Below are 20,351 nucleotides of genomic sequence, written 5' to 3'. Positions count from 1 at the left end.
GTTGTGCTGATATGTAACACATCCAGAGGCGATATTATATAAATACAAGATACCAAAGTTTCCATTCATTGTTCATCTTTCTCATACTACTTATCCCTGCTCACCTCTCTGGTTTTCTTCGGAGAATAGAATCTGACACCCTCCAAAGGACGTTTTTCGAATTACGTTCCTCGTATCACTAGCTTTTACGGGTTATCTTGTATTTAAAGCTTGGTGGAAGAAGAAGAAAAAAAGGAAGACCAACACACACAATCAAGCGAAAGTCGTTTATTTGAATTTGAGATCATACTTACTTCTCGAAAAACTATTCAAATGTATCAGGCATCAGATGAAAGAGGTTGAAGAATGACTTCAACCTCAATATGAACATAAATGTGAATGGTATGCCAATTAATTAAAAGCATGCTCCTAGCCAGTCTAATTTCCAAATTCCCATGACATGCACCAGTACCAATAACCCGTTAATCCTACCCAACCGTTGCAAAACTCATGTACAGCGAATGACCCTGTACTAATTTTATCTTGTTATAAAAATGACCCATAAACGAGGACAGTATTACCACTTTGGCCCCGCACTACTAGCTCTCCTCTCCCTTTTACCATTGTGCCCGTCATTAGCTACACTTCCCCTTCGCCGTAACCCTCCCGCCTTTCTCCTTCTCACAATCTGATATCCTCTATCCAACTCTGTCTCCACAGCACATCTAACTTTAAGTGCTCCGACAGCTGGCCATACACTTTTCTCTCCCCTCAATGTCCAATAGTCTAGACTATCCTGAGTAGGTGTCTCGAGAAGACGGATGAAATCGCCTACGGACAGAACTGGAACAAGTGTTACGGATGCGGCAGGTATATGTTCATCTACCAGAAACCTGCGAATAGAAAGAGGGAGAAGCTGCAAGGAATCGAGTTGTTGTAGTCGATGATGGATTTCCATGGTTATGAGACGTAATAAGCCACCAATTAAAGAGGTACGTCCGCCGCGAGTGTAGAGACGAGAGGGGCCGTGCATGTCAGATTGTAGAAAGGGGACAAGATAGGGACGGGCCTGAGAGACGATGAAGTGGTTTACGTTGAAGAGCTCGGCGATGCGAGAGAGGGGTGAGTCGCGGTCAGTATATGAAGCGTGGGTCCAGGGGTGGAATGTAGCATCTGCGGCAGCGGACCAGGGAATTATGGTGCCGGTCAGAGGATCTTTGCATTTTAGGGTTACTGAGGATCCATAAAGAGAGGGAGTTGACGCATTAGATGCTAGGGCTGCAGACCAGATTAACTACTTAGGTTAGCAGTGTATTTGAATATGAGAATGAAGAGAGTATACGTACAACGTTGGGTGCTGTCAGATAGTTAAGTAGATTTGGTACTCCCCCCTTTCCACTCGTAGCCACCGTGATGTTCAAGACTCTCTTAGTCTTATTATATGCCTCTTCAAATGTTAAATTACCTACATTTGCCCGCACACATTCCTCTAGTACTTTCACATCCAAAAAGTACCCTTCCCTGTAAAACCTTTTTACCCTCCTCGTCAATGTATCCCACCACCCACTCGTACCTTGGAGCCCTCTTTCTTTCCCCGCGAAAGCTGATAAATCAATGCTCTCCCCATTCAAAAATTTTGGCAGCTCATCTTCCGTGTGAATTCCCACCAGTGCTGCAATGAGCGCTCCCGTTGCTGTACCCGTTACAATTCGGGGTAATAAACCCCTATTAAACAAAGCTTTCACAACTCCCAAGTGGCATAGCCCAAATATTGCTCCGCCCTGTAAAACCAATGTACTTCTTCCAAAAGCCTGCCGAGTGTCATGCAAAAGATCCAACTTCGCCTGACTGCTAAAGCCCATCACCGCCCCATTGTTCCCATCAGCGCCGGGTGTCGTAGGCAATTGAGTCACATCTGCTACCGCTTGCGCAACTTGTGTAATGTAATCTTCGATTAAGAGTTTCGTCCCTGCAAATGCACGATTGAAAAGTCGAGGAGCTGATATATTTCCCAGGTTACGTACAAGACCAGATCTCAGCAGATTGACCAGTTGTAGAATATCTCCTTCTTCGCGGGCTATTATGATCGACTGCAATCGCTCGTGTATCAATCTATAATCGTAGTACTTGGATGTAGGATTCTGGCGCCTGATTGCAATCCTATTAGCTATTGTTCACCGCGTGTAAAGAGGGTTTTGGTGTGAACAGACCATAAATCATTTCCCAACAAAACATCTAATTGAAAGGCAGCTTCTTCCCATTCCTCATATGTATGAGCATCTTGCAAAAGATCTGACCAAAGTCGTACTGGTTTCTTTCGAGTCATCCATTGCATGAACCTCTATTTGTGCCATTATTAGCGTTGCTCAGTTTACAATCTTTATAACAAGCTATCAATCTCCTTACTCTTTGCCAGAAGTACATAACCTCCAAGAGCATACTCCATATTCCCGATAGAATTCCCGTCATTGTGACAGTAATCAAAGTCTCTCAGACCTGAACTACATGTTCGATTGTACGAGGTTGACAGTTTATTTATTTACGAAAGAAGGAAGAATGAGGATTAGCATGTGATGATTTCCCCAGATTGTCAGGGATAAAGCTTTGGCCTATCTTCTTTGTGCAACATCACCATATGAATATGAATTACTAAGTACTAGATAGGTATCAACAGCTTTCACATGAGGATAAAAATATTCATGTAAAATAAATCTTTCAGTCACAATGCTATTGCATGTAATATAACCCTTGGTAATTCGAGAATCTTTTGAAAACATACACATATTTTAATAAAATGCATGTATGCTGATGCCTCATCCTTGTGGAGTAAACGCTTAGTTAGCTATTGTACAATCTGTTAAAAAAACGCCGGGTATGTTATGGAAAACACAGGAAATGCCTTTCGAAATGCCTGGTATATGAACGCAATATCTATGGCCACTATTAAACTTCTAAAGTTGAGCTCATTCATCATCGTCATCCTCAATAATGTTACGCTTTCTCCTGTTTCCACCAGCTTCTGCATGCGGAGCTTGAACGACATCCTCATCATCCAGATCAGCTTCGGCATCTGCGTCTGCATCACTATCTTCCGCAGGTTTTGATGTCTTTTGTTTCTTGGGTCTAGGAGCTTCATCACTCTCATCAAGTATCTCTTCTTCCTCATCGTCGTCTCCACCACCTTCCTCAAGTTCCTCATCGCTAGACGCCAAAAAGTCATCCTCTTTGTCGTACTCATCTTCACGATTTCTACCACGAGGAAGGTCGTCGTCCGAATCATACTCTGGTCTGCGACGAGGACGCTTAGCTCCAGCAGGTTTACGTGGTCCACGACGTCCAGGGCGACCATCTAAATCATCGAGAGTAAGACCTGCACCCACACCCACACGACGTCCAGTTGATTGACTGGCTCTATCAAGCTGAGCCTCACGGCGACGTTGAGCACGCATACGTTCCTTTTCTGCCATTTCTGCTCGCTTCTTTTGAAGTTCGGGATCTTCATTTTTGACGATCATATTTAGGCGTTTCTTTTCACCTCCTTCTAGACCAGTAGCTGCAGTAAGATTCTTCTTCAACCTACTCAGAGCATCATCTTCGATAGACTTATTGGGCCTGACTGTGTACTCGTTGGTCATGTGTCCTACGACAACAAGAATTTGAGATGTAACTGAAGGTGAAGCCATGTAACTATGTGAGTCTAAGACTTCGTTGTATTTGCTATCCTTAGCAGGCGCAAGAGGTTTGCTCTGTAATTCATAATGCTGGTCGCCAATAGCTAGAGTGGTGCTTCCATCGCTCCATGTGTATATGTTCGTGTTACTTTCGAGTTTGCCAGAATCCGACTTGCGATAGCGGATCGTTGATTCGGCAACATTCCTGGCAGAGAAATTTGCGGATTGGGTAGAGGCATGGTGATCGGAGACGGGGATTTCAAAAGTCTCAGGATTGTATTCTCGAGGCTCAATTCCAAAGAACTTTGGAAGGCGAAATGTATGGAACTGTGAAAGCATTAGCTATGTACACAAAAGATGATTGGAATGAGGCGCATTTACTTCTCCATCTGAAGGTCTCGGAACTGGGTGTCTGAATATATCAGCTTCGAGAATCCGCGCATTTCGAGTATCTTCCACCGGCAATTCTTCCTCATCGTCCCTATCTGGTACTCTATCGTCGTGCCCCTCATCGTCTCCCGAATCCAATTCTGCGTCACTCAACACCCGGGGTGGCGGTGGTGCGGTCTCTGGCTCCTCATCAGGAACATCCCCAAATAGATCATCCTCCTCATCAACATCGGAGATATTGTTCATAACTTCATCTTCTGAATTGGACGCCATTTCAAGTGGTGTGTGTATTTATCGTTGTAAAGTAAAAAATGTCCAAAAGGTAAATCGCGAAATTCCGTCGTATCGTTCTTCGTAAACTTCGCGTAAAGCTAGATGCTAATAATAAGAGAAGCTCTGATAGGTATCGTTGAAAGCAATATATTGTGAGTAAAATCGAATCAATTTGAATCGACGTAAGAATTCCCTGTAATTTGTACGTGCTCAGTGAATCGTCTTCAATACAACATCTCTTTTAGCCGTGCTAGACAATCAATTGGTGAATGAAGACATACCAAACATCTGATACAAGTGGAGGATGCAAAGCAGCAAGCAAAATAATGCAAGGGCAGCAAGAAGTGATACACCGCCTTCTCGGATTGTTAACCAATGATCAAGGAAGTTTTGGATAGAGTGGACGGAAGAACATTAAGGAAGAACCCGACGCTAATCTATTCAAGACTTCCTAAGCTTTTCTGTTTGTCTCCTATTCCTACTTGATATCAAATACAAACCACCATCTTTCAACTATCTCTCGACTCAACCACCTTTTGTTTTGAAAGTCGACTTTACTGAGTCATCTTGGTAATTTTTGAGATTCGATAAGTTGTCTGATTTTGAAAGATTCAGCAATATGTCAAACTTGTTTTCAGGAATGTACGTGGTCGGATTTTCTTACTTGTCGTTTTGGTTGCCTTTTGATATTCGGAGCTCCTGTGGTGATACTTGATTATTTTACTACTTGGATTCACTAGTGGTAAAATATGGACGGGGGTAATGTTCGATTAATGGAGGGCATTTCATTTGGGGTGGAGTGATATGAGAAGTTGGCTCATTGTCACCGCCCCAAAAGCTTTATCTCTGCTCACACGACCTATCAGCAAGCAAGTTGCTTGAGTTACATTATCAGACGAGGAGCCTCAGGAGCAATCTCATCTGTTATTCTTCTCAGGCTGGTCAAAGGGAAGCTTTCTATCAGCAAGGCGATCATATTTTCTTCCAAAAATGATCCCTATTATATGTGTTTATTTGACTGAAGGCATATCTGCTCTCCAGATTTGTCGTTGATGCATTGTGCCCTTCGTATTTGTTGGTTTGCGTCTTCCTAAAACTTTCCACTCATTCTTGCCGTTCTCCAAGCTTGTGTAATATTCTATCTTTCGCTTCCAACCAACTTGACGAAGAAAATTGCTAACAATATTGTGTTTGTAGAAGTGGCCGCTTTCGTGGTAGTGGTAAGAGTTCTGGCGCAAAGAGTCCGGGTGGACTTAACGGAGTTTCGCCAACCTCTCCTACAGGCAATTCCCCCGTCAATTCTTCGTCACCCGCCAATATGGCACCCCGCATCTCGCCACTCCCCAACTCGCCTTCGCTCTCACAAACCATGTCCGTGGATGATCAGCAAGCCCCCCCTGCAGGCAATGATCCACTAGCCGCCTACAACCTTCCTCGCCCAAAGCCACTCTGGCTTAATAATGCTTATGCTAAGCACATTGTTAAGGGTAATTTTATGACATTGTCTGCTCGCCCAAAGACAGTTGAGCCTGGAGAGTGGATTGCCCATCAAGGTAAGACAATGAGGAGGAGCTCACAGTCATGTGCTAACAATCGTAGTGGTTGAACATTATCGTATCTTGTGGAACTTTGTTCGGGTAATTCATGAAAAGGAAGAAGATGGTAACACCATTTGTAACCCCCAGACTTGCCCCCGCATGTCTGCCGGCGCGTAAGCCTGCATTTTCTAAGACCTACCGATTTGATATCTGATAAATTTTACTAGAAACCACTCTTTCACATGGTTGAACTCACGTAGAGAGCCTGTCGAAGTACCGGCCCACGAGTACATCTCCCTCATGCAGCGCTGGATCTCTGGAAAGATCGATAACACCGCTATTTTCCCCACCGATCCTGCCGGAATCTCATACTGTCACAACAGTGCCGGTCCTGAAATTGCTGGCTCAACTTACGCTTCTGGTGGAGTCAACACACCTGGTTCAAACACACCCATTCCTGCTGGCCCAACCACACTCACAACCTCTCTCTCTCAACTCGCCGGAGCTGGTGATTGGATCGGTAAGAGCAGTGGATTTCCACAAGAATTTGTTGATGTATGCCAAACCATCTTTAGACAAATGTTTCGAGTATATGCTCATCTCTACTGGGGACACTTCATTGAGCCTTTCTACCATCTTAACCTCGACAAGCACATGAATAGTTGCTTTAGTCACTTTGTTTTGACAGCAACCGAGATTGACATGTTGAAGCCACATGAATTGGAGCCCATGCAACCATTGATTGACCTCTGGGCTGCCAATGGAACATTTCCACCTGAGTCTAAGGCTTACGCTTGTGCAAATCTTAAGGCTGGAGAGAGACTTCTTCAAGCTGCTGGTTAATAAGATCGGTGCAGGTCACTACAAGCATACAGGCGTTTAGGAAAGCGATTTGATAGAAGGGTTCATAATGTGCTTGACGATTGCATATGAAAGCTTCTTATTTTTGCGAGATATCTCAAAGATTGATGGCATGGTTCTGCGTGGTTATGTTTTGGGCTGGCGTTCCTGTTTTTTGAAGAGAATAGTGCCCAGGTTTTTAAACTTGATATTTCATATGTAAATGCACTCTAGCATTATGCAGAAAATGATAAATATTACTTGAAACTTCCGTGACCTTCTCCGCGCTCGTCTTGATTATTGTTACAAAACTTACCTAGGTAGACAAATACTCTCCACGACGCTCGCTTGCTTATATACAAAGTCAAAAATCAATAAACTACAACAAAGATCCTAGGATCCTTCTAGCAGGACGATAAAACAGGGACATCAAAATTCCACTTTCTCGGTATTGTCTTAGAGTATTAAAATATAGGTGCTGTCAATAGATAAACATAATTGAGTAATATTTAGAGAACTTGCGTGGATTTGATTCAGTGATGTTGATATGGCAGAATACGTTCTGATGAGCAAGCAAAATGATTGGTTCACTTGATGATGCGACAAAGAAGGGGCGGGCCGCCTATTATCCGGCTGCAGCGACGTAACCCAGCATCACAAAATAATAATAATGCGCCGACAGCAAATGCGGTAAATCATCGCAAAGCAGACAAACATCCCAATTTATCTTTCAATTCAGGAACGATGTCTACATCTACTGGGACAGGTTGGGCACAGCTTCGTCAACAAGCTAGGTCGTTGGAAACACAAGTAAATCATATATACCTCCCAATAGCTATCGCCCACGAAACTAACGACCCGGGCAGACAGAAACACTATTCCATACCTACTCACAATTCTCGGCCGTTTCCAATATTCCGCCAAAACCTTCAGAAGATGAAAGATCCACTGAAATGAAGCTACAAGAAATTCTAGAAAAGGTGAATAGATCCTCACTACAAGCTCAAGGACTTGGTCTCACAGTTACGTTTTAGAGAGAAAATCTGATATCGCAACTCTCCCGCCTCCTCGACAGCGACTCTTCCCTCACAGCTTCTGCAACCCGTCAAAACAATCTTACCCGTCATCGAGAAATCCTCCTCGATCACCGTCGTGAACTCTCGCGCATTCGTTCCTCCATTTCTGAAGCTCGTAACCGCGCAAACTTACTCTCAAATGTGCGATCCGACATCGACGCATATCATAGCAATAATCCAGAAGCCGCAGAAGCGGATTATATGTTGGGGGAAAGAAGTCGTATTGAGAATAGTCATAACATGACGGACAGTGTGCTGAGCCAAGCTTATGCTGTTAATGAAAGTTTTGGGCTACAGAGAGAAACGCTAGCCAGTATTAATCGGAGGATCACTGGGGCTGCAAGTCAGGTACCGGGATTGAATAGTTTAATTGGGAGGATTAGCGCGAAGAAGAGGAGAGATGGGATTATTATGGGCAGCTTTATCGCATTTTGCTTCTTGATGTTTTTATACTTTATGTGAGGAGGATAGGATAGCACAATGCATTTCATGGTAATGAGAACACAGGCAAGGCGTTTGGAGTGGAACGGTCTGGGGATATGACCAAATTGTTGTACAGTATAAGAATGGCTTGTGGGTATATTCAGGAATATCATGCTCGACGTCCAGCTTTTGCTGCATCTTCTTTACTTTCCTTCTTTGCGGCAGCATACCCTGATTGCTGTGCACCATTTTCCAGTCTCTTTTGCGCGAGGGGTGCTTTAGCATCCTCCAAGAGTCGGGATACACTCTTGACCAAGACGTCCTTCTCGTATTCTTCGGCAGGACCACTGCCCGCCCACCTAATCTTACAATCCCCATCTAGAATGTATGTGTACCCGACCTTACTATTTAATAGACCTATAGCATCTTTCATCTCATCCGTAAGACCCTTCTGGACGACAAAATATCTCTTCCACATCCATTTTGGCAGCTTTTTCCTTAAACTCGACCGAAAAAACTTGATGAGCATAGCTTTCAGATAGTTCTCTTCGATGTTGATGTGTACCATTTGCGCCAATTCCTTGTTGTTTCTAACCACCTCATGTAAACTTGGGTTACTCTTCTCAGATGCAAATGTAGCCGCCTGGTTTTCTGCCCATGCACCACTGAATACGGACACAACTGAGACCTTGCCCTCTAGTATGGGTGTTGTATTTTCATATAGCGTAGAGTCTGGTTCTAGAGTTCGGCCGCTTAAATTAGGAAAATAGAGCGCACGATCGGCTTTGAAAATTCGAGGAGGTGCCAGGAAGGATTTTCCCTTATGATATTTCATATTGCTCCATTCTCTGTAATATGGTTTGGCCATTGCCGCAGTCCTGAATCCTTGATATTAGTGACCTGCATGCATCGTTTTATACAAGCGACGCTCACAATTTCTTGCGCTTTTCAAGATGCTTGTCCCAATTGACGAAATCATCTCTTCTTTCTTTCATTGACCTATTGTCTACTCCACTATTCTGACCTGCTCTCGGTGGTTGCGGAAGTCCAATTGCTCGATCCAAAGGCTTAGGCGTAAAGCTTTCCACCCTCTTGCCCGAAGCTCTTGGAGCTTCATCTAGAACTGAAGGAGTTTCTGGCACCGGTGATGGCGTCTCTTTCTTTTCGTCCCATCGTCGATATGTAGTAGTAAATGAACGCCATTGGCATAGCATACATGCTGAAGCATCTAATTGCTTCCTTGCGGATCGTATCGGCAATCGTGTAAGGATCATATTCGTTATGATAAGGGGAGTCGTGCGGGAAACCTAGAAGCCCCGCTAGCAATTCAGCATGCGCGCCTGAAAGATTCTCTTTACCCCAGAATTTATTTTTTTCCCCAGAGTTTCCCGAGCGCTGATAAGCCGCCGATAACCGAAATCCCCAGATTGTTACCTCCGCAAAGATCATGAATGCAACTTTCTATTCCAAAGAATATGTAAACATTACAACCTTTTTCTTCCCATCCCTTTCGAAAATTGTATGAGGTCCTAATTTCAGACTGTACAAAATGCGTTATAACTTCTATTCCAGAGTGTTGAGCAGGCAATGGAACGTCTATCAAGGTCTCAATCTCCCCAAACGATGTCCAACCACATACAAATACTTCCATGCATCTGCGAAGCGATCAGCCATAAAACCATTTATGTTGGCAGATATTGGAGAAGGTTAGAAGATCATAATATCCAGATGGAGATTCGTACTAATAGCTGATTCAGGAATCAAAGAATGCGAAATCATACAATGGTTCGTGGAACCAGAAGCTCGGGTGGAGGAATGGGACAAATTATGTGAAGTGCAAAGTGACAAAGCGTCGGTCGAGATTACCAGTCGATTTTCGGGTGTCATAAAGAAACTCCATTATGAAGCTGGGGATATGGCACAAGTGGGGAAAGCTCTCCTGGATATTGATATACAAGGGGAGATCGAACAAGAGAGTGCGGATGCCGTTCAAGGGTCAAGTGCTGGCAATGAATCTAAAGCCCAATCCGTGGACAGGTCACCAACAGAATATAAATTAGATGTTCCAGGTGCCTCTCAGCCAGCTGCCGAGACTCGATCCTCTTCATCAACTCCAAAAGGAAAGCATGCGGCGTTGGCAACACCAGCAGTAAGGCATCTTACAAAAGAATTAGATGTCAATATATTAGATGTGACAGGTACGGGGAGAGATGGCCGCGTACTCAAGGAGGACGTACATCAGTTTGCAAAGCAGAGAGATGGGGCTTCGTCAACAACCCAGGAACCCTCCACAGAGGCAAATGGGGGTCCTCAAAAGGAGTATACCACTTCATTGACGCCTGTTCAACAGCAAATGTTCAAAGTCATGACGAAGTCTTTGGCCATACCCCAGTTCCTCTATACCGATGAAATTGACTTTACGAAACTCTCCCAAGTACGAGGTCGTATTAACAAACAACTGGCAAGCTCTCCCGTCAACGGGGTTGCCAAGCTATCCTACCTCCCCTTCATCATCAAAGCTGTCTCTCTAACTCTAAATCATTACCCCATTCTGAATTCTCGGCTCGACATTGATCCTACTTCGCAGAAGCCCATCTTAACAATGCGTCCTCAACACGATATCGGCATCGCAATGGACACTCCCACAGGTCTCCTCGTTCCTGTCCTGAAACACGCCCAATCCACGTCTACCCTCCTCACCATAACTCAATCACTCACCAATCTTCAATCCCTTGCCTCAAGCTCCACCCTTACCTCCTCTCACCTCTCCGGTGGTACTATAACCATCTCCAATATCGGCAACATCGGTGGTACCTACCTTTCTCCTATCATCGTCGATTCCCAGCTCGCCATCCTCGGCATTGGCAAACTACGCACTATCCCCGCGTTCGATGCTCACGGAAACGTTGTCCCAAAAAAAGTCATTAACTTCAGTTGGAGCGCCGACCACCGCGTAATAGACGGTGCAACCATGGCCCGCGCAGCCGAAATGGTCAGAGGATATATCGAAGATCCAGAAACCATGCTTTTACATATGAAATGATGCATTGTTGCACATCCAACGCACATGACATCATCTCATCGTTCACGTCTTACATATTATATATAGGCGGAGTAAAAGTGGCTGAGGAATCCAAGACCACGAGATCGTTCTTCGCTTCAGCTCACACGATTTCCTTCTACACTGCATTCTGCATCACCTTATGATAGTTGACAGAAACACAACATACGCAAAGACCGTGATACTGTACCCCACGGACATAAGGATATATTTTTGTCTCCTGCTTCCAATTGGGTAAACAGAGTCACGAAGTATGCTTTCACGTTGATGAATTAGGCAACCGCCTCGAAAAGTAACTAACTTGTTACAAATGACTGCGTTGCATTCGGTGTTTAAAGAGGGGGTTCGGGCTCAGCTTTCGGTTTTCTTTGGAATGAATGATACGTTTTGCACTTGCGAAGCTTGCGAAGATGGCGAAGCATTAGCGTAGCATAGAGAAACAATACAAGCCAACATGCCTGCATACATACATACATACATAAAGTGAGAGACTGTCGTTTATTGGCAGATACCCAACAAGTAATATCGTGTATCTCTTAAAACCCCTTACAATACCATCATGCATGCACGATTCATTCAGCCTTGTCGTGCGACGCAATGCGTTGTCCGACTGGGGTACATAAAGACTGATTTTCCGGGGTTGGTCGCTACCCCGCATTCGCATGAGGATAATTGGCAGATCAGGGGGTGGTGTGTGAAGATTCTTCTGACGGTGTGCATCAACAGAAAAACGAGAAACGAACTCAGCCATTTAGAAATAGCTGCATAAGGAAATCTGATGCGTGATACTCTTAATTAATCTAATTGCGTACTTGTCCAATCATCTAGTTCCTTCACCTCCTTCCATTTTCGCTTCGTTTGTTTATGGACTGTTCTCTCTCGTCTTCTCATCTTGCGACTGGTCATGACCACAAAACCCACCCATTAAAGAAACTCATGCGTTTGAACATAATAGAACCCAAATCATGCTACAGCTAGAATAAAATACGCCAAATCCTTTTTTGCTAGCCCCACCGAGATCCATATGCGAAATGTAAATGTAGACACATGAAATAAGAAGCAAATACCCGTAGCAACTCCGAATCGTGTAGCCGAGAAAATATCCGTGATTGCTTAAACCGTAGATGAATGATGAAGGATATCTGGTCCGCCAATTGGTCACCGAGCGCCGTGTTGTAATTTGAAAAGAAAATGAGCTCTCTATCTCTCCACTGCGAGTATCTTCTACATTGCAATGGTGTCAATGCATGAAGATCATGAGTCTCTAGCCAATTCTTCCTTTATCGCCGTGTTTATCTTCGCCAACGCATCTCGCTCGACTTCTTCTAACGATCCACTAACATCTACCTGGATCACATCTGTCTCATCTTTTGTAGGTGGTTCGAGAATGCCAAATTGACTATGAACCATATTCGCGCCCATAAAATGGCCCTTTCGAGCACCGACTCTCGCGAGTAATGTTTCCTCACTAGCATGCAGGTATACAAAGTGGACGAGGACATTGTGATCGTAGTAGGAAGCTACACGGATGACGTCGCGATATTTGCGCTTTAGGGCAGAGCAGGTGAGGACAACGCCTTGGGAACCGGAGTTGAGACTTTTCACAGATTCGTCGCGGAGTTTGGTGAGCCAGTCCCAACGGTCGGCGTCGTTGAGGGGTATGCCTTGCGCCATTTTATCAATATTTGATTGCGGGTGGTACTGTTTTTATTTTCGTTAGTATGTTGTTATGAGTTTGGCAAATAATAGAATTGGTGTATATACCTCATCCCCCTCAATATATGGCAAGTTCATCGCTTTGGCAACATATTGAGCCACTGTACTTTTTCCACATCCAGCAGGACCGGTAATCAACCAGATGTGAGAATGGCCTGTCTTAGGCTGTCTTGATGAGCCATTTGTCAATGAATTTGAAGACGACGAAGTTGATATAGGCAAATGGTCTGGCATGGCTGGCGTTGGTTGAGCCATATTTGAGGAACGATTCTCATAAGACAACATGATGAATGGAGGTTCTTTGTTGAAGCGTGGCGGGGTATTCTCTGTAGATGATATAAGAAAGGCCGGTAACGTCAAAGTCGATTTGATTGCCGAATGAAATGGGAGGAAGTCAATGTCAATGTGAAGAGTGATGTCATGAACTGATAGAAGTATAGCAACAATAAAATGAAATTCACTGAGAGTAAATATACTTTTTTTTCTTCTCTCTCGAAAGGGTTGTTTGTTGATGAGCTCTTGAAATTGTTTTGACTTGAGTGAGGAAAGATTAAATTATATGACGAATAATGAAGTAAACGTAGTTAATTTCAAACAGACAATCAATCAAAGCACTCACGATGTGGGAAGGAAGTGAGGTATATAGCAAACGGTTAGGGTCCCGGAGTAAGAAGGACCTAGGCAAATGACGACAAGTGGCGGTGGGTCGTGTGCCATATTGACCTAGTAAGGAGAAGGAAAATTGAAATAAAGAGCGATATGTACAGAATATGGAGTACGAGGTCAACTGGAAAGGTAATAATTGATTGTATGGGTGACGGCAGAAAAATGCACATCTTACCAAGGGAGTTTGACCTTGGCACGGTGATGCGACCCACAGAAAGGAAGTTTGGAAGGTTTACGGAAAGAGAACGATTCAAGCCTCGAGAGACCCTGGTGGGTGGTGGTGGCCCATTTAAAGATCTAGTCGAGTCTCTTTCTCATCACCGCTTCCCTCCATCTCCGCTGTTATACGACGGAGAAGAAGAAGAAGAAGAAGAAAAGGAAAAGGAAGAGGAAGGGGAAAATGATTTTGCACCATCCCTGTTGATCAAGATCTCCTTGCAAGCAGGGTTATGGTACCTGAAATTCTAGAAGCAGAAACAGAAACAGAAACAGAAGCAGAAGAAGAAGAAGAAAAAGAAAAACCAGCCACTCTTGTTGTTAGTACGGAGTAGACGTTGAATGTTGACCTGTACCAGTAGGTTGTACGTAGCTTGTAGTACCCCCCTCCTCCTTGCACTACATACTACATACTACATACTACATACATACCACATACACACATGCAAAGGTATCTGAAAAGGTATCTGACAAAGAAAAAGAGTAAGAATTCCGATCCAAGTTCATGGATTCGATTGCACTGACTCTGATTAGTTCACAATTTCTCCTTAGACACGGAAAAATAAGGGAAAAGCGGAGAATGTGTACATCTTAATTCTCATATCGTAGAAAAACGTGGAACCCATTAGGATCGATGTTCCAAGTAGTAAGGCACTGTGACGAAAATGGAAGTTCTGCACCGGTACCTACCTACTACCTAGGTCCTGGCCGTACTCTGTACAGTCAAATTGTGTTGTTTCAATTCCGATCCTCGATTAGGCGCAAGAGTAATATACTGCAGGTGACGATGCTAGATGATAGTCATAGCGATATATACGAAGTATAAGTTGTGACTTGTAAGTCTAATACGTAGCACAGCGATGCAACACGTAGCTCGACAAGTCTAGGGGAAGGAAAAAGATTCACGCGAGCCGTCTAGACGTCGCAGATACTACCTACCTACCTACCTAGTACATACATTCACACTTCTACAGAGTGAACGCAGCTTCTCAAACGTTGGATCCCGTTTGTGTTTGACGTCTCTTGGATTTGTGGTGGGAACGGATAAATTATGATGTAGGGGTATGATGCTAGGTATCCATCGATTTCATTCATTGTCATTCATTGTCATCCAATTTCGGACATTTAATATAATTCACAAGGATTTCATCATTTCTGCGGTCAAAAGTTCTAACTCCTGGATCTTGTTGTAGAATCAATCAGGTTGGTGAGAAGGGTGAGAGCAAGGTTAGTCTGAATTTTTTGATTTTTTTTCTTTTTCCTGCCATTTCATTCGTCTGTCTTGCTTGCAAGGTTCATCTGGCCTTGCCCAACGTCAACATCATTTCTTCTTACTGCATACAATCTGCACCATCGTCTGTCTCACTAATACACAATAAACTTTTCAAACTATGAATAGATGATTGCCCAACTTCGTGCCCACGACCCATTCACATTCATGTCTTGACATGGATAAATAATGGCTCATATATCTTATATCTTATATCTTATTACAGGAAGGTGGTGGAGAAGGAGGGAGCATTGTACTCTGTCTCTCTGTGCAATGTGCAATGTGCAATGTGCAATGTGCATGCACTCGATACATTCCTTTCTCCTTTTCACTCAACTCAACTCCATAATTCATTCACCCATCTTCCCAAAACTGTGGTTGAGAAGTCACGCTGATGATCCCTAGTCCTTGTAGCGGGTCTTCGATCGGGACTCTCGCATCATGTATTGAATCCCATGCTGTGGCGTACATTAGTTTTTCATGGGGGGTCCACTTCAAAGCCCGTGGGGGTCACAATGCAGCATCGCTATGGAAATGCGGCATCTGAGCATTTACGAGCGGCTCATCGTGGTGGGAAGGAGCGTGGAGCCCCAATTGATCAAGACCTTGAAGCAATACCGGTAAGCTCTTTATTGCTTTGTAAGATTACCTCGATTCGCTGAGTCCGAGTCGATAGTTTTCAAAGAGTTAAACTTCGCAAGGTCACACCGCTGCTTATATGCATTTTTGGATCACAGCAGCTGACCCTCTCTGCAATCCAAGCAATTATGTTGTAACTTGGAAACCGGAAGATGCAATCGGTTATCCGGTCGAAGCCGTGTTCCTACCGGGCTCAAGGATGGAATTCCTTTTGACGTCCCACTCGAGGACTTTGATGATTCTATGACAAACGCTTAAGGCAATCATCATGCATGTTTCAAGTATGGGGGAACCCATATTACAAAGTATATAATGAGGGGTAAAGACAGCAGGCTTCATACACAAGTTCGGAGTAGATGTCAACACATCTGCAACATGCAAACTTGGCCGAGTTCTACAATCTGTGCTTGCCTTCTAATAATATTCTAGTGTATATACGGCCAAGATCAACATTGAGCTAGTATACAAGGGAGCCAACGACCATGAGAATACCTTCATTTTTCATGTTTTGGGACATATCTCGGCTCAAGGGACGGCAAACAAGGAATAAAACTCATGGGGCGAGGGGGGGTAATCTCACATGATTTACGTTAAACCACAATCCCCCACCTTCCTTCTGAGGTACTTGTTTCCCCACGAGCTTCTATTTAGGTAATTTCTTAGCTCTCTCGAGATGGGATATCAAATTCCCATTTTGGGGAAAACCAATGTTTTACCGCATTTGGCAATGTAGACAAATTACATAAATTTGTTTTATCTTCATGTTGGCTCGATGTTCGAGACGTATCTAATCTTGGGAGTCGTTTCCTCAACATGCAACAGCTAACAGAGCACCAATTCAATCATTTTTCAATATCTAAAACTCATAGAAAGCTCTAGTAGTAACTTCTGGACGGGAGACAATGACTGTCCAATCAATTATAACATAATCAACCCCTCCTTCCCATATCCTTCAAGCAGGAACTATCATTATGCAGGACAGCAAAATGTGGGGTAAAAATAGTCATATCCCGTCAGTATGTCCGATAGCGCAATTCTACATCAGTGACATACACAAAGATAAAGTTACTTCTCAGCTTCTTGATACCTCATGCTTTCTCGTTGCAACCTTGTTTGGAGATCTAGTTCGACTTTTCTTTCTTCCTCAAAGTTCTTAACGAAGAACCTTCTAGTCAAAAACGGACACAGTTACCATAAAATGGCGACAATCATGCAAGAAGCAAATCGCTTGAGGAGAGTGATGGAGGAGGGCAAGGGACCGGCGACGGGCTGCTGGCAGATGATTCCAGGAGCCAACGTTTCGAGGACTTTGGCGAGGACAGGTGTTGATTGGGTCTTGGTAGATTGCGAGCATGGGAATATAGACGGTGAGTCACTTCATTTTGGTGTCATGTTAAGCCACTTGTTGGTGTTCTATACATTCATGAGCTCATAGACAAACTTATTCGCTGAGCTTAAATGACTCTACTATACCGAGTGGTATCAATCACTGCCACGGTAACTCGCTGGTTGTCTGGCATGTCGCCAGGCAATGATAGGTACTGGAGTTCTATGAAGCAGCAGCTAAATTTGGGCAATCAAACTACATTCCGGCGTTCAAAAAATCTCGAGCATTCGAAATTCCTGGGTTTGAACTGCAGTCGGGGCTGTTGGAGTGTCCATTCATTATCCAAAGCCTATTCTGTTTTCTGTTGAGGCCCTTTCATTCATACACTAAGCACTTCTATCGCGATCTTTTGAAATCAGGAATTAGTCAATAGAGGACGTCAAGTTATATTTTTGAAAATTTACCGCCACTTATCTGACGCCCCAACAGATGCTGCAATGCATGATGCAGTTCCAGCAATTGCTGCGTGCGGGGTGAGTCCGATAGTTAGAATTCCAGATAATCAAGGATGGATGGTTAAGCGTAAGTCACCAAGATGTATTGCAATATGTTTGTAGATATTGATGGCTCAACAGGGGCTCTGGACTGTGGTGCGCATGGCGTACTTGTACCTCTCCTATACACAGCCGAGGGAGCCGAACAGCTCGTGAAAAGTGCCAAGTTTCCGCCTCAAGGTCAAAGAGGCTTTGGATCACCCTTTCCTCATGAGCGCTTCAACCCCGAATTGAACTCTGATGCATATCTAAAGCAAGCTAATGAGAGTATTCTGACCATGGTACAAATCGAAACCAAGGAAGCGTTGGAGAATGTAGATGCCATTGCTGCTGTTCCTGGCATTGATGTTCTTTTCATTGGTCCTTTCGATCTTGGCAACAACATTGGTCATCCCATCGTTGCAGGACAAATGCACGAGAATCTTCATGCTGCAATTGCAAAGATCTTGAAGGCGGCAAATACAGCTGGAAAAAAGGCCGGTATCTTTTGTACGAGTGGAGAACAAGCGAAAGGGTACGCAGATCAGGGGTTCCATATGATGAGTGTTGCAACAGATATGCATATTTTACCACAGGGTGTGATCGCTGCCGTGAACAAGGCAAAGGGCCAAGAAGATGGCCCCAAATTGACTGGTCCTTACGGCAGATAGATCAATGATTGGTGTACATATACTTATTCGGAACCGTACGAAAAGGCCTTCGGATATTAGAATAGATTGTAGAGGTACAGTTTCGGCATAAATCAGACAGAGTTTTCCCCTTCTACTTCATCCATCTTCGCTTTGACTTCCTCCTCGGTAAATCTATGCATCAATTTTCTTGCTTTGGATGCCAATTCAGACTGCTCCTCCCCAGCGTCCTCCCTGCTAACGTGAATCTAATAGAGAATATTAGCAAGCTTTGGCTTTATTTGGGTCGAGGTAAACCAACCACGGGTGTATCAAATTCGTATAAATCCTTCCAGTGCTTTTGTCCGTCTTCCATAACAGCAATCTCTCTATATACAAATGGTCTTGTATCTCGAACTTTAAATAATGTATCTTTGGCGTTGGTACAGAGTGAACAATTAGCTCTTGTGAAAAGCGTGATTCGACATGCTTGGAGTAATCGTGTCGTTGGAAACATATTGATCTAGGATGCCAAGTTTTTATATTTCAATGATCTGTTTGGTATGAGCCTCAAAGTCGGTTTGATAGTAGCTCACAGGATGATTCGCTCCGGGGCAAGGGTTGATTTGCTCTCCCCTCTCCCCGTTCAGATTAACTTCGAACCGACTGGGATGTCAAAAGGCGGTGAGAGTCACTTTACGGCAGAATACTTTAGAGCATTCTAGAAGTTGGGGAGGAAGATCCGATGTCGACTTTTCAATTTACACGATACACAAAGTTTTATATTCGAACCAGCAGTCTTTTCTCAAGGTTTCTTTCATTATCTCCGAATTTCTATTCAAGAGAAAGTTAGACAATATGGCGCAAAAATGTGTACATCAATCTTGTACAAAGGTTTATACTGATCCTGAAGAAGACTGTTTGTACCATCCTGGACCACCGGTTTTCCATGAGGGCCAAAAAGGTATGCTGATTCATGCCACTCACTTTATGTAGCTCTATATCTTTGTACACGAAACTAAAATGTGCCCCAAAAACAGGTTGGAAATGCTGCAAACCCCGCGTCCTAACTTTCGACGAATTCCTCGCTATTCCACCATGCACAACCGGCAAACACAGCACCACAGATCATCCACCTCAGGTAGAGAAGAAACCAGCTCCAGATGCATCTGAACAAGCTTCTTCAGCGCCCTCTCCTCCTCCCGAACCTGCTAGAGCTCCAATTGCACCAGCTCCTCAAGCCACAGCTACCCCTCCTCCCCCAGCACCAGAATCTGAGGATGATGATGCGTCGCTAGAAATTCCAGTGGGTAAAACCTGCAGGAGGAAAGCTTGTGGTCAGCAATATGAGGGAAAGAGTAGAGAGGGGGAGAAATGTGTGTTCCACCCTGGTGTGCCTATTTTCCATGAGGGTAGCAAGGGCTATACTTGCTGTAAGAGGAGAGTTTTGGAGTTTGATGAGTTTATGAAAATCGAAGGATGTAAGACCAAGGGTTCACATTTGTTCATTGGCAGTGGAGGGAAGGGGAAGGGGAAGGAGGGGGGTGAGGAGATTTTGGACACCGTTAGGTGAGTTAGTTTTGTTTGTTATGAGACAGCGTTTTCGAAGCGGTTGTTAGTGCAATGCTAATGATGATAAATTACAGGCACGATTTTTACCAAACAGCAACCTCAGTCATCGCCTCATTTTTCCTCAAAAAGATTAAGAAGGAGGATGCAGTCGTATCTTTCTCCGCCCCTCAAGAACTTACTCTTGATCTTCCTACCACAGACGCAGTTCCCAAACGCTATAAGACTGTGGTTCCACTCTTTGGTGCAATTGATACAGAAGCATCATCATTCAAAATTATGGGCACAAAGTTGGAAGTTACATTGGTGAAGGCTGACGGTGCTAGTTGGCCAGTGTTGAGAAGTGATGAGCAGAGGACGGGCGAAATTATACAGGTTGGGAAGGCAGGGAGAGCGGTTTAGTATGGGAGCTACACGGGTGTGATGAAATGAGATGAGGGTGCGAAAGCGTTGAGCATATCCTTATCAGATAGATCGTCCTATTATGCACAGCGTGAGATTTTATAAGAAGAGCAAAAGCTTAAATATCTCTCAG

The 20,351-nt window shown here is 44.0% G+C and overlaps 12 protein-coding genes across 12 annotated transcripts; 7 read left to right on the top strand and 5 right to left on the bottom strand.

Moving 5' to 3' along the window:
- Nucleotides 1–329: 329 nt before the first annotated feature.
- Nucleotides 330–2,502, bottom strand: EAE97_002568 (uncharacterized protein). The gene is made up of 4 exons (XM_038873079.1): nt 2,386–2,502; nt 2,190–2,320; nt 1,326–2,127; nt 330–1,273 (listed from the first exon to the last, which is right to left on the bottom strand). Exons 1-4 carry the CDS (start codon nt 2,446–2,448, stop codon nt 557–559), a joined length of 1,713 nt encoding a protein of 570 aa, XP_038736285.1. The 5' UTR covers nt 2,449–2,502; the 3' UTR covers nt 330–556.
- Nucleotides 2,503–2,942: 440 nt separating this feature from the next.
- Nucleotides 2,943–4,313, bottom strand: EAE97_002567 (uncharacterized protein; the record flags this gene model as incomplete). The annotated part of the gene is made up of 2 exons (XM_038873078.1): nt 2,943–3,977; nt 4,032–4,313. 2 exons carry the CDS (start codon nt 4,311–4,313, stop codon nt 2,943–2,945), a joined length of 1,317 nt encoding a protein of 438 aa, XP_038736284.1.
- Nucleotides 4,314–4,932: 619 nt separating this feature from the next.
- Nucleotides 4,933–6,694, top strand: EAE97_002566 (uncharacterized protein; the record flags this gene model as incomplete). The annotated part of the gene is made up of 4 exons (XM_038873077.1): nt 4,933–4,955; nt 5,511–5,866; nt 5,913–6,024; nt 6,079–6,694. 4 exons carry the CDS (start codon nt 4,933–4,935, stop codon nt 6,692–6,694), a joined length of 1,107 nt encoding a protein of 368 aa, XP_038736283.1.
- A 741-nt stretch (nt 6,695–7,435) lies between these two features.
- On the top strand, nt 7,436–8,229 carry EAE97_002565 (uncharacterized protein; the record flags this gene model as incomplete). Its single annotated transcript, XM_038873076.1, has 3 exons — nt 7,436–7,501; nt 7,558–7,671; nt 7,726–8,229. The coding sequence occupies 3 exons, from the start codon at nt 7,436–7,438 to the stop codon at nt 8,227–8,229; spliced, it is 684 nt and encodes a 227-aa protein (XP_038736282.1).
- Nucleotides 8,230–8,359: 130 nt separating this feature from the next.
- EAE97_002564 (uncharacterized protein) lies at nt 8,360–9,464 on the bottom strand (the record flags this gene model as incomplete). The annotated part of the gene is made up of 2 exons (XM_038873075.1): nt 8,360–9,068; nt 9,124–9,464. 2 exons carry the CDS (start codon nt 9,462–9,464, stop codon nt 8,360–8,362), a joined length of 1,050 nt encoding a protein of 349 aa, XP_038736281.1.
- Nucleotides 9,465–9,623: 159 nt separating this feature from the next.
- On the top strand, nt 9,624–11,756 carry EAE97_002563 (uncharacterized protein). Its single transcript, XM_038873074.1, has 2 exons — nt 9,624–9,896; nt 9,948–11,756. Exons 1-2 carry the CDS (start codon nt 9,740–9,742, stop codon nt 11,231–11,233), a joined length of 1,443 nt encoding a protein of 480 aa, XP_038736280.1. The 5' UTR covers nt 9,624–9,739; the 3' UTR covers nt 11,234–11,756.
- Nucleotides 11,757–12,505: 749 nt separating this feature from the next.
- On the bottom strand, nt 12,506–13,252 carry EAE97_002562 (uncharacterized protein; the record flags this gene model as incomplete). The annotated part of the gene is made up of 2 exons (XM_038873073.1): nt 12,506–12,952; nt 13,016–13,252. The coding sequence occupies 2 exons, from the start codon at nt 13,250–13,252 to the stop codon at nt 12,506–12,508; spliced, it is 684 nt and encodes a 227-aa protein (XP_038736279.1).
- Nucleotides 13,253–13,795: 543 nt separating this feature from the next.
- EAE97_002561 (uncharacterized protein) lies at nt 13,796–14,184 on the top strand (the record flags this gene model as incomplete). Its single annotated transcript, XM_038873072.1, has 2 exons — nt 13,796–14,052; nt 14,079–14,184. The coding sequence occupies 2 exons, from the start codon at nt 13,796–13,798 to the stop codon at nt 14,182–14,184; spliced, it is 363 nt and encodes a 120-aa protein (XP_038736278.1).
- A 1,202-nt stretch (nt 14,185–15,386) lies between these two features.
- EAE97_002560 (uncharacterized protein) lies at nt 15,387–16,016 on the top strand (the record flags this gene model as incomplete). The annotated part of the gene is made up of 2 exons (XM_038873071.1): nt 15,387–15,739; nt 15,882–16,016. The coding sequence occupies exons 1-2, from the start codon at nt 15,575–15,577 to the stop codon at nt 16,014–16,016; spliced, it is 300 nt and encodes a 99-aa protein (XP_038736277.1). The 5' UTR covers nt 15,387–15,574.
- An 832-nt stretch (nt 16,017–16,848) lies between these two features.
- On the top strand, nt 16,849–18,409 carry EAE97_002559 (uncharacterized protein; the record flags this gene model as incomplete). The annotated part of the gene is made up of 3 exons (XM_038873070.1): nt 16,849–17,125; nt 17,575–17,667; nt 17,721–18,409. The coding sequence occupies 3 exons, from the start codon at nt 16,849–16,851 to the stop codon at nt 18,287–18,289; spliced, it is 939 nt and encodes a 312-aa protein (XP_038736276.1). The 3' UTR covers nt 18,290–18,409.
- On the bottom strand, nt 18,382–18,866 carry EAE97_002558 (uncharacterized protein; the record flags this gene model as incomplete). Its single annotated transcript, XM_038873069.1, has 2 exons — nt 18,570–18,866; nt 18,382–18,516 (listed from the first exon to the last, which is right to left on the bottom strand). The coding sequence occupies exons 1-2, from the start codon at nt 18,762–18,764 to the stop codon at nt 18,382–18,384; spliced, it is 330 nt and encodes a 109-aa protein (XP_038736275.1). The 5' UTR covers nt 18,765–18,866.
- A 239-nt stretch (nt 18,867–19,105) lies between these two features.
- On the top strand, nt 19,106–20,218 carry EAE97_002557 (uncharacterized protein; the record flags this gene model as incomplete). The annotated part of the gene is made up of 3 exons (XM_038873068.1): nt 19,106–19,211; nt 19,288–19,816; nt 19,894–20,218. 3 exons carry the CDS (start codon nt 19,106–19,108, stop codon nt 20,216–20,218), a joined length of 960 nt encoding a protein of 319 aa, XP_038736274.1.
- Nucleotides 20,219–20,351: the final 133 nt, after the last annotated feature.

The sequence above is a fragment of the Botrytis byssoidea genome (assembly GCF_014898295.1).
Source record: "Botrytis byssoidea strain MUCL 94 chromosome Unknown BBYS_004, whole genome shotgun sequence".
Taxonomy (NCBI): Eukaryota; Fungi; Ascomycota; class Leotiomycetes; order Helotiales; family Sclerotiniaceae; genus Botrytis; species Botrytis byssoidea.
The sequence above is the reverse complement of the archived record's forward strand: the minus strand, read 5'-3'. Positions and strand labels throughout refer to the sequence as shown.